The 14,811-nt window shown below is 51.0% G+C and overlaps 7 protein-coding genes across 7 annotated transcripts; 4 read left to right on the top strand and 3 right to left on the bottom strand.

Moving 5' to 3' along the window:
- Nucleotides 1-78: 78 nt before the first annotated feature.
- On the bottom strand, nt 79-2,250 carry FSUBG_11649 (pre-mRNA-splicing ATP-dependent RNA helicase PRP28; the record flags this gene model as incomplete). The annotated part of the gene is made up of 1 exon (XM_036676353.1): nt 79-2,250. One exon carries the CDS (start codon nt 2,248-2,250, stop codon nt 79-81), a length of 2,172 nt encoding a protein of 723 aa, XP_036532878.1.
- A 382-nt stretch (nt 2,251-2,632) lies between these two features.
- On the top strand, nt 2,633-3,257 carry FSUBG_11648 (ribosomal 25 mitochondrial; the record flags this gene model as incomplete). Its single annotated transcript, XM_036676352.1, has 3 exons — nt 2,633-3,012; nt 3,109-3,169; nt 3,222-3,257. The coding sequence occupies 3 exons, from the start codon at nt 2,633-2,635 to the stop codon at nt 3,255-3,257; spliced, it is 477 nt and encodes a 158-aa protein (XP_036532877.1).
- Nucleotides 3,258-3,635: 378 nt separating this feature from the next.
- On the top strand, nt 3,636-4,193 carry FSUBG_11647 (diphthamide biosynthesis 4; the record flags this gene model as incomplete). Its single annotated transcript, XM_036676351.1, has 1 exon — nt 3,636-4,193. One exon carries the CDS (start codon nt 3,636-3,638, stop codon nt 4,191-4,193), a length of 558 nt encoding a protein of 185 aa, XP_036532876.1.
- Nucleotides 4,194-4,707: 514 nt separating this feature from the next.
- On the bottom strand, nt 4,708-5,747 carry FSUBG_11646 (tyrosine 3-monooxygenase tryptophan 5-monooxygenase; the record flags this gene model as incomplete). The annotated part of the gene is made up of 5 exons (XM_036676350.1): nt 4,708-4,833; nt 4,890-4,960; nt 5,017-5,258; nt 5,313-5,619; nt 5,687-5,747. 5 exons carry the CDS (start codon nt 5,745-5,747, stop codon nt 4,708-4,710), a joined length of 807 nt encoding a protein of 268 aa, XP_036532875.1.
- Nucleotides 5,748-8,459: 2,712 nt separating this feature from the next.
- FSUBG_11645 (H+-transporting ATP synthase inhibitor precursor mitochondrial) lies at nt 8,460-8,880 on the top strand (the record flags this gene model as incomplete). The annotated part of the gene is made up of 3 exons (XM_036676349.1): nt 8,460-8,578; nt 8,646-8,777; nt 8,841-8,880. 3 exons carry the CDS (start codon nt 8,460-8,462, stop codon nt 8,878-8,880), a joined length of 291 nt encoding a protein of 96 aa, XP_036532874.1.
- Nucleotides 8,881-9,245: 365 nt separating this feature from the next.
- FSUBG_11644 (nucleoporin nsp1) lies at nt 9,246-11,453 on the bottom strand (the record flags this gene model as incomplete). The annotated part of the gene is made up of 2 exons (XM_036676348.1): nt 9,246-9,434; nt 9,492-11,453. The coding sequence occupies 2 exons, from the start codon at nt 11,451-11,453 to the stop codon at nt 9,246-9,248; spliced, it is 2,151 nt and encodes a 716-aa protein (XP_036532873.1).
- A 1,515-nt stretch (nt 11,454-12,968) lies between these two features.
- On the top strand, nt 12,969-14,582 carry FSUBG_11643 (uncharacterized protein; the record flags this gene model as incomplete). Its single annotated transcript, XM_036676347.1, has 4 exons — nt 12,969-13,038; nt 13,092-13,496; nt 13,564-13,832; nt 13,887-14,582. 4 exons carry the CDS (start codon nt 12,969-12,971, stop codon nt 14,580-14,582), a joined length of 1,440 nt encoding a protein of 479 aa, XP_036532872.1.
- Nucleotides 14,583-14,811: the final 229 nt, after the last annotated feature.

Below are 14,811 nucleotides of genomic sequence, written 5' to 3'. Positions count from 1 at the left end.
TTAACGAGACTAATGGATTTGTCCATTTCAATGATTGATTTCATGTCGCCTAAGTTATTCTCCAGGATCAATCAGTGTCTACCAGCCTCCTCTCCCTAACCCTTCTTCCTTGTCTTTCCTTGATCCTCCGCCGTCACCACGTACTGGTTTTGACTGTGCAGCCTCATGTCTCTTCAACTCCTCTGGCACCTTGGAGATGGAGCTCTTGCTGAGGATTTGCTTGAGATCGTACATGGTATCAGCGTCCTCAGGACCCAGAAAAGTAATGGCAACACCACTCTTGCCAGCACGACCTGTTCGACCAATACGATGAGTGTAGCTATCGATTTTAGGGGCCATATTGAAGTTGACGACGAGGGAAACATCGGGAACATCAATACCACGACCAGCAAGATCAGTTGCAACGAGGACTTGCGTCGCGCCGTTGCGCACTGACTGGAGAGAAGCTTCCCGCTGTTCCTGAGTCTTGGAACCATGGAGTGTGGCAACCGTCCAACCCATCTGCTTAATATCGCGGGCGACAGCATCACAGTTGCGCTTGATGTTGACAAAGACAATAATGGGTGGCGCAAAGTCGTTCGAGGCAAGTATCTCTTGCAGACGCTTCTTGCGACGGTCCTCGCCGGGAATGAACTCGACACGCTGCTCGACAGTGTCAACGGCTTCGCCTGCGTTACCAATGGTGACGACGGCTGGACGGCGGAGGTACTTCTTCGCAATCTTTTCCACCTGAGGCGGCATAGTTGCTGTATACATCATGGTCTGTCTGTAACGATCGTTTCCGCCTAGATAACGCTTCATTTTTGTTGCGTCCTCGGCATCTTCCGTGTCCGGCTTCTCGTTGTTGACTGGTAGTGCTTCGAGGATCATGTTGACAGGTTCCTCAAAACCCATGTCGATCATACGATCTGCTTCATCCATGATGACATAGCAACATTGTGCTAGGACGAGCACTCGTCGATCGAGACAGTCGATAAGACGACCCGGTGTAGCAACGATAATCTCAGCACCATCGCGCATGTTGTTTATCTGTTCCTCGATAGAGTGGCCGCCGACGATGCTCACAACGCGAAAGCCGAGAGGACCAGCAAACTTCCTGGCTTCAGACTCGATCTGCTGCACCAGTTCTCGAGTCGGGGCCATGATGAGAGCGTAGGGGCCGTCGTTCTTATTGAGCTCGTCGAGGGGCGGTAGATCAGAGATGTAGACCAACAGTGGTAGTAGGAAGGCGGCTGTCTTTCCGGAACCAGTGACAGCCACACCGATTAGATCGCGGGCTTGCAGCGCGATAGGGATTGCAGCTCGCTGAATGGGCGTCGGCTCCTTGTAACCCACGTCCTCGACAATGTTGAGCAAGCGCTTAGGGAGGTTCGATTCTTGCCAGCTTCGCATGGGGTTCGGAATCATACCGCCCTTTGTAGCGATTCCAAAATCTTCTTTGAAGATTCGCCAATCCCGCTCGCGCATATCTTCCAAAGACTTTTCAGACCATCGCTTGCCCAGTCCTGTTCGATCAGCTCGTTGTCGCGCTTTGTCGCGTGCTCGGAAGAAGTCTTCCATGATGCCCTTTGCTCTCTCTTTTCCATTCTCCGGGTCTCTCTCCTCTATCATTCGAGCTCTTTTGCGAGCGCGCTCCTCGGCTTCATCGTCGAATTCTCCACCAACACCTGCAAATGATCCATTGTGGTTGACGGCCTGTCGAGTATATAAGGGATCGTTGTCGCGTGACGTGTCTTCATCAGCGTCCCATTCGAAATTGAACTTTTTCTCCGTTGTTCGCATTCGTTTCTTCTTCGCCGAAAAGTTGGACTGTTGGTTAACTTGGGGCCCGAGGTATCGTGATCGGAGGAGAGTGGCCTCGATATCCTCTGCAGACTGCTTATCGGCTGCCTGTTTATCTCCCTTCCGACCTTCTCTTCCCCTTCCCTTCCCTCGTCCTTGATCTCGATATCCATCTCGATCACGGCCATTCTCCTGATTCATGGCCTTGGGCCCCGTCGGTACGCGCGATGATCCATTCGTAGAATCGTTGTGCCTTGAAGAGCCGTTTGATCTGGCGGCCCATTTTTGTTCTTCCTCTTGCCGTTTCTGCGCATCTTCAGAAGCCTTGCGCTTCTGCTCGTCTTCCTCCTTCTTTGCCTTTTCGGCTGCTAGTCGCTCTCGTTCGGCCTTTGGGATGAACCTAGGCTTTGCGGCGGCGGCATCTGCAGCCTTCTTTTGCCGCAAGATTTCTTCGATATCGAGGGGCATTTTTGTGTGATGAAAGAACAGAAATAGGAGAGCGATAATTTATTACAAGATTTCTAGTAGGCAGTCGCCCACGACAAATAGAAGCAATGACTGATGATTTGTTGTTGAATGACAAGAGTTGACAAGGCTGAGAAAGTGTGGATCTAGCTTTGGGTGCCTTTACGGATCATTGGCTGATGAATAACAATGGGGGTCCACCTACATGTGCGGGCGGGCCGGGGTCTGTCGGTAGGCTCAGTAAGGTATAACTTAGTAGTCAGTTATCTGAAAACTTGGGGACCGTAGCCTTGAAGATCAGAAAGCTCCAGATTCGTGACCATTCTTTCAGTTCCGGGGCATGCAAACGATTGCCCTTCAGCACGGCAAATCATAGCGAATTGCCATGGCGTCAACATCACAGCTCATTGGACTTGCAAAGTCGCTGCCCGCACCACTGCAGCGCTTCTTTGCCCGCTATCCTCCCGCCGCCATCCTCCCCGAAAATACCCCAAAGACCCGATACCAGGAGGAGAGGCCGAACCCTTTCCGCTTCTACAAGCACCCAGTGACTGGCAAATGGCAGGATCCTGTCTACTCGCAGCGTCGCCAGGCTGAGCTGGTCAAGATGGCCCGTGAGAACGGCGTTGAGGATCTGCTGCCAGAAACACGAAAGGGCACTGAGTACAAGCTGGCTCACCGGGTTGAGCATGGTCTGAGAGTCAAGGGTACTGGTGTAGGACAGAAGGTCAAGGGTCATATTCACGAACGACATATGATTGCAAAGTAAGTGAACGCTCCCATCATGGCGACCACAGCTGCACTGGCTGGCTACGTGTTGTCACGAGTCTAGAACAACAACATTGACTAACTATACTGCAGGATGGAGACAAGAAGAAAGGCCATGCTGGATATGCCCAGTCTTATCAAGCACTGGAAGAGGGTAAGATCAAAGATTGACTGCCTTGATCGTCCATTGCTAACTACATCAACAGGTGGGCAAATACGGTTGGACCAAGTTCCCCAAATAAACAACAGGAAGAGAGTTGGAATGACTGTTCTGGCGCGCCCTGTACATCCACCATGTATTTTTATGTACAACAATATCAGCGACCGTCTTGTCGACAACAATTGTGCACTCAAGATCCAACCTCCCTTTCGTAAATTACAGGCCACCCAACTACCACTGCGTCTGGAGGTTCTGGAACATGAACTTCCCATCTTGTACGCCAAATAACATTAATATGGCTCTCATTTCTCCATGTAACCAAGGTAGATAGATATCCACGATTTCACAATAGCTCGCTCCATTGAATGTGTATCACGTGATATCAAACCGAAGCCTTCAGGCTTTTAGCTGTCCGTATTACACTTGACAAACGGGCATCTGCATAACTCGGTCCCAGAGCATGTCCTCTTCTTCACAGGCTGCAGTCACCTCACCAGAAGTGGCGACACATTACCAAGTGCTCAACCTCACGCCCACGCTCCTCGACACACAACATGATTCTACGCCCCTCATAAAGCGCGCCTATCACCGGGCCCTCCTCCGTAACCATCCAGACAAAGTCACAAATTCAGATCCATCCTTTGTTTGCTTCACAGTCGACCAAATCACAACTGCTCTCAACACTCTTTCCGACCCTTCTTGTCGGGCAGCTTACGACGCCGCTATGCGGGTGTCTCGCCCAAGCGAAAAGTGGGATGGCTCTTTTCAGACCGGCGTGGAAAATATTGACCTAGACGATCTGGCATTTGATGAGGATCAGGAATGCTGGTATCGCCCTTGTCGCTGTGGGAATGAGCATAGCTATGAGTTTTGCGAAGCAGACTTGGAAGAAGTGAGTGATGAGGGGGAGCTTGTGGTTGGGTGTCTCGACTGTAGTTTGTGGCTCCGAGTTCACTTTGCCGTTATTGAGGATGAACAACAATCACTTCCTTCAAATGAAACTTCCAAAGATACCTAAGACTTGGCTTTGCGGCCTCCTCATAATCAGATTACTGTTGAGCCGATCATGACAGTGCGTACTCTTATCCGCATATATCTTGACAAGGGCATAAATTGACCATGCCAGCATTCATGATCCAAGAACCTGGCCAACAACCAAACAAGAACCTTGCACTGTAATCTAGTAATGTTGTTGCTTGCATGCCTAAAAAAAATCCCAATTCAGTTTCTTCAACTGCGTCATCACTAGTCATCACTAGTCATCACTAGTCATATATTTCGTGTATTGAAAGTAATTTTAGTATTTTTATTGTCCAGACGGCCAACGCATTAACAGTCTAAGAGCAGAACGTAAAAGTGTTCTGTTATAGACTCGCCTTGCCAGCCCGTTGGTGAAAAAGTCAGCCCTTTCCATGGCCATTGTCTGTACTGAAACGATGCCGAAGCTCTTGATCAAAAATGAGGTCTTCTGTCCACACTCCGTAGACACCAGTCCACCTGACACCTGCATAGACAAATCACTAGTCGACTCCCTACTCGGCCTTAGGCTCCTCGGCCGGGGCGGCTGGCTCCTCGGTAGCGGCCGCAGGTGCGTCCTCCTTGGGAGCCTCGGCCTGACCAGCAGCGGAGGTCTCGGCCTCAGAGGAGGTCCAGAGGGTCTGTCATTGTGTTAGCTGTCATCGAATAGGTGAAAATGAGCGATCGGGAAACTCACAAGATTGTCCCGGAGCAGTTGCATAATCAGTGTAGAGTCCTTGTAGCTCTCCTCACTCAAGGTATCGAGCTCTGTAAATTCCGTGTCAGTATAATGTTGGCCAATTGAAAGCAGTCGCGAGTCGTACCGGCAATAGCGTCGTCAAATGCCTGCTTGGCCAAGTGGCAAGCCTGGTCAGGGGCGTTGAGGATTTCGTAGTAGAAAACTGAAAAGTTAAGGGCAAGACCCAGGCGGATAGGGTGGGTGGGAGGAAGCTCAGTCTGGGCAACCTCAGTAGCAGCCTTGTAGGCCTCGAGGGACTTGTCGGCAGAGTCCTTGCGGCGGTCACCGATGGCGAACTCAGCAAGGTAACGGTGGTAGTCACCCTTCCTGCAAGACTGATCAATAAAAGTATGCGACGGTATGTGATGAGTTGGCGCCTACATCTTGTGGTAGAAAACCTTGGACTCGCCAGATTTAGCAGAGGGAATAAGGTGCTGGTCGAGAACCTCGAGAATGTCGTCGCAGATTTTGGCAAGCTCGGCCTCAATCTTCTGTCGGTACTCCTTGATAAGGGTAACCTGAGAAGAGTTGCCCTTTGACTCCTCCTTCTGCTCGATAGAGGTGACTATGCGCCAGGAGGCACGGCGGGCGCCAATGACGTTCTTGTAGGCAACGGAGAGAAGGTTTCGCTCCTCGACAGTGAGATCTCGATCCTCACCGGCGACAATCTTCATGTTCTCAACCATCTCTGCAATGGGCGCGCGCCCCATACGTTAGCGCGCGGTTGACATATTGTGTTGAGCCCTATAACATACCCTCATATCGCTCAGCCTGCTCGGCGAGCTTGGCAAGGTAGACGGCGTCTTCGTGACCCATTTTGTTGGTGTTTGGCGACTGTGTTTAAGGACAGTTAGTAAAGGGGGGTGGTCAAGCTTGTCAGACGAAGCAAATAGAGCGATATGTGCAGACACAGGCAGACAGGCACAAAGAGAGTGGTAGAGTCGAACGGCGCAAGCTCGTGTATGCGTTGGTGAAAGCGACGATTATGGAATGATGAAGGAAGCTTCGAAGTGGGCGAGGGGCGATAAGTCGATGGTTTTAGGCGATACGGAGTACAGGGAGAGGCAGTTGCGCGCCTAGTGCGTGGCTAGAGCGGCGGCGACGACTCGGTGAGGCTCCCCGCTCTTAGGCCTGTCAGTGGCGGAGGGGTTCTGAGACGACGGCCTCCTGAGATGGGCGACAAGCGACAGTGAGCACCACACAGTAATTAAACGACGAGTAGCCTCGAAATAAAATGCTTTTGTCGTTGGCAGTACAGATAGGGCGGCTATCGCTTAATCGTGGTGGTGAAGGCGCCCGGAGATCCCAAGGGGGATAATGGGTGCGTGTTCGTTTCGGTCTGAGGAGGGGGGGGCAATGACGACAGAGTGGGTGGTAGAAGGGCACAACGAAACACAAACAACAACAAGAAGACGAGATAGCCGCAACAGATAGGGCGAAGGTTCTTGTTCACAAGTAGAAGGGTTGAGCTGGGCAGAAGTGTAGATACGTACCTTGAGTCGTGGAAATTTATAGTAGCTTGAGGGATTGTTTAAGGGAAAGCGAATAAACAAAATTCGGCTGAGAGGAGCTTCAGTTGAAGGAGTTGGCAGATGGCGAATGGGGCCAAGAGAAAGAGAAGAGAGATGAAAAAAAGAAGTGGTTTTGTTTTGCGGGACGAGTTGAGTTGAGAGAGTTAGACGGGGGAGTTATTGTCAAGTTATTGGTTGGGGGTGACGAAAGCGCGAGAGATATCGAGGAAGGGGCACCTCTGGGCAGTGACTGCCAGCGCCAGCAGCCAGCAGCCGGGCAGTCAGCCCCATGTACGTACCTTACCTTGATTAGCAGCCCCCCACCTCACCCGATAGGTTGTCACCCACCTGCCATGGGGAATCCATTGAAGCTGGCTGGGCCTTGGAACTTCAATGGACACCCAACAATGGACAATCGCTCTTCTCATTCATGCTTAATCTCGTTAGGTAGTTTGTCTTGTCACGATTACAAGCTGCCAAACGAAATGGGCCTCTATTGAGGCCTCGCATTGACGGGTGATAGGTCTTGGATCTTGGCATCCTTACTACCTAGATACATTGTCTCCCTACCTATGTAATTCGTCTACAAACCGAACAGTCACGCCTTACTTTTCAGCTTAGGTGGTCCCATAGAACGGTCCATGTTTCTTTTGAGTTGGCATCTCGACGTCAAGAACTATGTTCGTGACCTTAAATCTCTGGCCGACAAAAGCCGTTAACAATAGCGGAAATACACGTCAACGGCTAAGAAACGGGCACGTTAACCAAGGCGATTTTACCAAAAATAAAAATAAAGTAAAAAGAAATGAGGGGTCCATGGTGTCAAGTGTCATCATCGTCATCATGCGACCCGACCTGATTGCTTCTTTTGCCTTGTTAGTCAGGCTGTTGGTGTGCTCGGAGCAGCCACAGAAGTGCCGACACGAGACTTCGGTTGTGAGACAGGAACTGCAATCTGAATGCTGCTGGTCAGATTCATCATTCTCATATTGGAACACGAAGGAGATCTTTCTCTCAATTTAGTCGATTGACTGCTCTGCAGTGAATACACCCGCCTCAGACGCCTGTATTGCCTCTGATTATTGCAAATCCGCCAGGCAGCTAGCATTGCATTCATTGATGAGCAGTCTAGGGTACGAAGTCATAGGACTACACGAATGACTGGAATATGTATTGGCGCAGCACATCTGCCCGGATTATACTTGGATTGAGTACCTACTGTGTATATTGTGTTGCTTTGATCGATTGACTACATGACTCACTGACGTCGTTATCCAAAACTTCCAATATCACTTCCTCCGCCTGTCAGAGCAGTTGTCCCAGATCTCGTGAGGTCTACATATGCTACCTAAACACCGTACGATGTCCGGGTACTTTAGTACCTATTATGGCATTATGGCTGTGTACTAAGGTATGTGGAATAACCCCCGATAAACCCACCTAACGAGAGCTCTGATGTCATGCAATGGCTACCTTACCTAGGTACTAAGGTATGGAAGCTATGTGTGGTACATGTGATGCGCCCACCCATACTAGGTACCTAGGTACGCAAGTAGTAGCTTGTAAAGGTCGAATATCAAATGCAAGGAAACCCCGAGCTTCATAAAATACCGATAAACCAAAGTGCTACTTTGCATGCACAATCTAGGGTAGTTATGCCTAACCAGGCACCCTAGAGCTATATCCTGGTCCCTGGCTGGCACAATTCCGTTGTCTCGCAGGCTGAAAGATCATGACCCAGATCCGAGCTTGCAGGCGGAGCAGGCCGGGATTTACCGCTAGGCCGGCCACGATTTGTTAACCCAGTACCTGTTTTTACTAGCCCGTCATGTGCTAGCATCAGGTAACGGCCTAAGGCGACCATGGCATTATACCCTTGGCCTGAGCTCGTCGTCAGATCATGGCCGACTCTTTCACCAGCAACCCTCCAACGTCATCGGCTACAAAACAAAGCACATCTCCAATCCTTCCTTGTCACTAGCAAGCCAAGACAAAAAACCAAAACCTCAACGACAGCATGCTTCGCACAACCTTCCGCCAGACAGCCGCCTTCTGGCCTGTTCGATGCTTCTCTACCACTCCTCGCGTCATGACTGAGGGAGCTACTGGTTCAGTCCGTCCCACTGGTGGTTCCGGGTGAGTTCTCGGTCTAAGGTCCAATTGACATGGCGATTGAAGCATTCTGACATTTGCCATTCTCTAGTGATGCCTTCCAGCGACGGGAGAAGGCCAGCGAGGATTACGCTATCCGCCAGCGCGAGAAGGAGAAGCTCATCGAGCTCAAGAAGAAGCTCCAGGAGCAGCAGCAGCACCTTGACCGTCTCTCCAAGCACATGTAAGCTACCTATGTATCATACGGGCCGAGTTGAGCATACCTCTGACTTCAATTCCCCTTCAGTGACGAGATCACCCGTGAGCAGGGCGGCGAGAAGAACTAAACAACTCATCCCTCGGATTACCGGATAACCCCCGGCAAAGACTGCGGGGGAGAAACCATCAGCTCTGAGTGAGGTTGAATCCCGCTCGCCAAGATCGATGGATGTACATTTATCATTTGGGGGGACCCGACCTGACTTGAAATTGCACTTCTTCCAGTGCTTGTCTTTTTCCATAGTCTAAGGTAAACTAGTGTACAAGAACAATCACGCATTTGCACTCCTCAACATTGGATTCCCAGCGTTTGTCCGTATCCTTGTTACTCTGAACTGAGCTCTACTGCACGTCTTCTCTCCACGTTCGTATCTGATACAGAATTACCCGAATTCCTTGCCTAAAACTCCAAGCCAATAATTATTACTCCTCCTCATCGTCGACCCATGTAAGAGCGATAAAAGCTCTCTGCTGCATCGTTATCAGAGCCAGCATAATGACTTCCTAGGTTGCTGCTCGATTTCTGAGCAGCCACAACCTTGGCTTGCAGCGACGAGGCATTAGCATCAATCCACTGCAGTTGTGTAAGGTGACCATTCAGGACCCGAACAATCTGGCTCAGCTGTGTACTGGGTTAGCAAACCTTATCCAGGGTAATAAAAAATGGAATGTAACTTACAGGGTCCTCGGGCTTAGCACCCTTGTTCAATGTTCCTGAGATGTCGTTGATTTCCTTGACCATCTTGGAGAGATCGCGCGACTTTTCATCCAATTGTTGCGTCAGCTTCTCCGCAAGCTTGTACGTACGTTCTCGTTCCTGGTCAGGGCCAGCTAACTGCTCGCCAGGGCCAAGCTGTTTCGCAAACATATCCTGAACCTCAGACTCATACCGGTCCAACCAAGCCTCGAGCTCATCTTGCTGGCTTTCTACAGCAGCAAGTTGTCGCTCGATTTCATGGCTGGCTCGTTCGGCCTCGAATGTATCCAAGTACAACTTCTGGATCTTCTCGCCGTTATCCACGAGGCTTCTGTCCCAGGTCGACACAGTGGTGGCTTGCTCCTTGAATTCCTTCTGATACTTGGAGAGATCGGACGCCCAACGTGTAACAATGTCCTCCATGGTTTTGTTCTTGAGTCGCGCCATCTGGGATGTTGGGCCAGTCGTGGAAGCACCTAGCGCCCCAGGGGTGGCACTGGAAGCCGCAGACTTAGCTGCATCCTTGCTGGCATCTGTGGTAGGTTTCGCACCAAACAGGCTGCTGGCAGCAGCAGCAGTCGAGCCAGCCGCAGGGGCAGTGGTAGTTGTTGCACCAGTTGTTGCAGTTGTGGTAGCTGCAGAACCGGCTGGCTGGCTGGATGCAGGTGCTCCGAACAGACCACCGGCTGGCTTCGAAGTAGATGACTCAGTAGATGGCTTGGGGGCGCCGCCAAAAAGACTGCCAGCGCTTGCTGCCGTTGCGGCCGGAGCTGCTGTAGTAGTTGTAGTCGTTGCAGGTTTGTTTCCAAACAGGCCTCCAGCTGTTGTTGTGGCAGAAGCGCCTGAGGCAGCAGAAGTTGTTGCGCCGCCGCCGAAGAGGCCACTCGCCGGTGTCGAGCCTGGAGTTGTAGTGGCTGGAGCTGCAGGTTTGGCACCGAATAAGGAGGCCGTGGAGTTGGCAGGGGCCGTGCTTCCGGCTTGCGAAGCCGCAGCAGGCGGAGCCCCTTCAGTCTTTGCACCAAACAGGCCCCCGGCGGCGGGAGTAGAAGCTGAAGCTGGCTTCGCTCCGAAAAGACCCCCGGTAGGAGCAGCGCTTCCGGACTGCGCACTCCCGAAGAGACCGCTGGGTGATGCAGCTGCTGTAGTGCTGGGTTGGGCAGAAGAAGCAGACGTGCTTGCAGGTTTCGCTCCGCCGAATAAACTAGAGTTTCCACTGGATACTTGCGCGCCTGTATTCCCAAATAATCCACCAGCAGGCTTCGAAGAGTCGGCGGGTGGTGCCCCTGCAGGAGTCGTAGATGGTAAAGCGAAAGTTGGTTTAGCAGGAGTTGCGGCCCCAGAGGCAGCGTTTCCGAAAAGGTTTGTGGTTGCAGAAGAAGGGGTAGCTGTCGCTGCCTGGTTGGCATTATTCTGGCCGAACAGACCAGCGCCACTACTAGCAGTGGTAGAAGAGCTACCACCGCCGAAGAGGCCAGTGGCTGGCTTGCTGGCATTATTCCCATTGCTTCCAAAAATTCCTGAAGACGCAGGGGCCGTTGAATTGCTGGCACCACCACCGAACAATCCACCGCTAGAAGGTGCAGAAGTAGCCGCTGGCGTGGTAGACGAGGCACCCCCAAAAAGACCTCCTGTCGCAGGAGTTGTAGAGCCACCAGCACCGAAAATACCGCCAGATGAGGGAGTGGTAGAAGTGTTGGCCGTGTTTGCGCCGCCGCCGAAGAGATTGCTGGCGGGCTTCGGCGCCGAGGCACCGCTTTGTTGACCAAACATATTGGTTGCGCTGCTGGTCGGTGTTGTGGTGTTACTGGCAGAGCCACCAATAGAGCCGAATGAGAAGCTAGGAGTTCCTGTAGCTGCTCCAAAAAGGCTGCCCGAAGCTGGCGCAGTCGATGTCGTGTTGTTGGGTGCGCTGGAAGAGCTTGCGTTTCCGAAGCTGAACGACATCTTGGGAGCTGAAGGCCGAGATCAGCTTGCTCGAATCGGGAAATTTATCGGTCGCGAGTACCTGACACAGTTTAGAGAAGTATCGAGACGTCGAAGGCAGGACCTGGGATGATGACTACGCAAGTCGAAATGGGAAGGTTGTGGTCGTTGATGGCAACGGATATATTGAAGGCGGCTGGCCCGCATAGTATTTGGGAGCTTTTTTTGTGGAGACGCGTCCTGAGATGAGCATTTACTGATGGCAGCACCGTGTCCGCGCTAGGCTACTTCTGTAACCGTTATATCTTGCACGTTATAAACGGTGTATGCCTTTAGTTTTGCTATGACTTCGGATCTTGATAAAGACAAAACATCAACAATTATAACAGGTGAATTAAAATATAGAGACTTGGGGTATGACACCCAAGAATGAAAGCACTGTATGGTGTTTCATCATGATAATACAACACAAGTCATGACCGACGCTGCCTTCGTTTAGCTTTCTGGCCGTAAGCATTCAGTATGTGGTGAAACATTTGGAATTGAAGATGCTGTATACCTATATACGATAGAGCAGTCTTTAAGTTGAGATCGTTTAACTTAGAACAATGATAGGAAGCGGAAAGGAAGATGCGGCACTGTCTAAATGGGACGCTAGGTATCATGTTTTATGTGTATGTAGAACATGGTAAGCATTGTGCTTCAGCTGCAGATGAAGGATAGATAGATTTTGTGCCGAAGTTTGGCAATCAACTGCGAACAGGTAGTAGGTATCTAGTCATCATCTCGATTTATCCCATCCATGCTAATGCGCCCAAACAGCAAGGTAGGTAGGTACCTAAGGTTAGTGCCTACCTACCTAGGTATACTAGGCAGGCCGGTAGCAAAGAAGGTTACGAGCATCGAAAATTACTGATTGCATCGTTCCTCTCAAATTTCATGCAGTCTCACCATCATACTAATGGGCCAATATGCCAAGTAATCGAACCGTCTGACCCAAATACGGTGACTAGGTATGCCGTGTTCTAGACTAGGTACCTTAGGTGATGGATGCAGGGATAACTCAAAGCCAAGGATTGCGAATGGATGGGATGGAAAAGAGTCGCCCAACAGAGTTAAGGAAATGGGAGGAGGCCAGTGTTGATAGCCCCACGTGATACTTGTCCACTTGAGCTCTACCTAGGTGCCTCGAGGTACTATACCTTACCTTAGGTAGGTGAGGTAGCTTCTCACGAACTGCTGGACAGAAACGACCTCTTTTCTTGATCTATTCGTACCGATCATATTCTACCTAATAAAGTTCGTTGCTGTACCTAGCATTGAGTCGTTCTGTGCGCCAGCCCTCTTCTAACGGTAGTCGTATTACACTTTACCGCCCTCACCTTAGCACATCAGCACCTCTGGCTCCCCCAATACCGCGTTAAAGCCATTCAGCCTGCTCAGTTGTTAGCCCCTGTGTTCCTTGAACCCCACGCCGACTATCAATACCGCATGTTCTAGATCTCGAGACACTATTTCCCTCCAACTCTCGTCATCATGACAGACGCCGAGAAGCTTGAGCTTCCCAAGGGTGCTCCCGTTGAGGACCCTGGAGCCCACGAACTTGGTATGATAGCACCGATTTTCGGACAATCGACTACCCTTGCTGACATGTTGTAGCTGAGGAGTCCGAATCCGACGACCAGTTTACCGATGCGGCATCTGGCGCGGGAAGTCCCAAGATTAGTTCACCAATTCCAAAGACCCGAGTCGAGAAGATCGACGATCAGCCATCACACGGCGAGGTTCCGGGAACTGAAGCATACGAGATGCGGGGGCAGGATGCTCAGCCTGACGAGATTGCGATTGCTCCAGAGACAGGTGTATCTCAAAATGTCCCCTCTACCCCCGAAATCAAAGCGCCCACGACCATCGTAGAGGAGGCTCCTGGGGCTAGAAGCCGATCGCACTCAATTCAATATGAGGAGAGGCGCAAAGCAGATGCTTCTCCGGACATTCTCGTGGATTCTGATGGTCAGGTCAAGGAGATTCAAGGCGAGAGCGCACATGTTGACAGCAATTCTGGTACGGGAGTAGCAAAGTCCTAAAATTCAAAAGAATGATCATTGACCGCTGAGACTCGCCTGCGTAGATAATTCAAGACCGTCACCCGGTACTGCAGACTCGAAATTACAAGAAGATGGACCTTCTGAAAGCCCCCGTGCCATAGCTACTTCTTTACGAGATGCTGACGATGACGATGGCGATGATGATGGCGACGACGATTTCGGCGACGACTTTGATGATTTCGAGGAGGGTAATGAGGACGATGACTTCGATGACTTTGAAGACGGCTTTCAGGAAGCAGAGACACCAGCGCCCACTGCCACACAGCATTCACAGCAACCAACATTACCATTCGTAAGATATATCTACGTTATGCCCCTTGTACTTCGCTAACCATTGTGTACCTAGTCCATACCCGACTTTGATGGACTCGATCCAGAAGCAGTCGTGTCTGCCTTGGAGCCTTTCCTCGCTACTCTATACCCCCCAGAAGAACTCGATCTTCCCACATTCCCACCTCTCTCCAAGGACTCAGTGTTTCCCACAGCAAGGTCCGCATCTCTCTGGTCACAACTGGTAGCGCCACCTCCTCTCGCACCCCCTGATTGGATTCGCTCTCTCACACGCCGCCTCTTTCTCGTGTCACTCGGAGTTCCCGTCGACCTCGACGAGATCCTCCCAGCCTCTAAGCAGAAGAAACTCGTTCTTCCCTCTCTAAACGTCCCTTCATTGTCGCCTAGAACGTCCACAGATTCCCGGTCTGTATCTAGGTTACGGCAAGGCGAAGGTAACAATTCATCTACATCAGTTGATACCCAAGGGAAGCCATCAGCCTCGACAAGAAAGCGCCGCGGGCCTCCACCACAACCCGAACTAGACCTCGTGGCTGCTCGTCATTTGTGCCAAACAACAGATGAAGCACTTGATGGTATGACTGATGAGGAATTAAAAGCGCACGTAGCCAAACTGGAAGGGTTGCAGGAAGCGGCCAAGGAAGCATTGGAATATTGGAAGAAGAGAACCGACGAAAAGATTGGCGATCGAGAAGCATTCGAAGGGGTCATAGAAAACTTGGTCAAGCACGCGCGCAAAACGCGCAAATAGATGATGCATATACTTATGAGTTTAGTCATGAAATCTCTTCATTTCGTGCTATGAGCGTTTGGCTAAAACTTTTGGGTCCCCCTGTGAGGTTGGTGTAACCTCGACGCATTCACAGCGTAACTACATTCCTCATCCACTAGTCACAGCCACATGTTCTTTAGAGCTCGTGGCATGGACTCATCTAGCTCGCCTTATTCTTTCGTCCCCATGCTCTCTTGTAAAAGACCAC

Source organism: Fusarium subglutinans (assembly GCF_013396075.1).
Source record: "Fusarium subglutinans strain NRRL 66333 chromosome Unknown NRRL66333_c0000227, whole genome shotgun sequence".
NCBI lineage: Eukaryota > Fungi > Ascomycota > Sordariomycetes > Hypocreales > Nectriaceae > Fusarium > Fusarium subglutinans.
The sequence above is the reverse complement of the archived record's forward strand: the minus strand, read 5'-3'. Positions and strand labels throughout refer to the sequence as shown.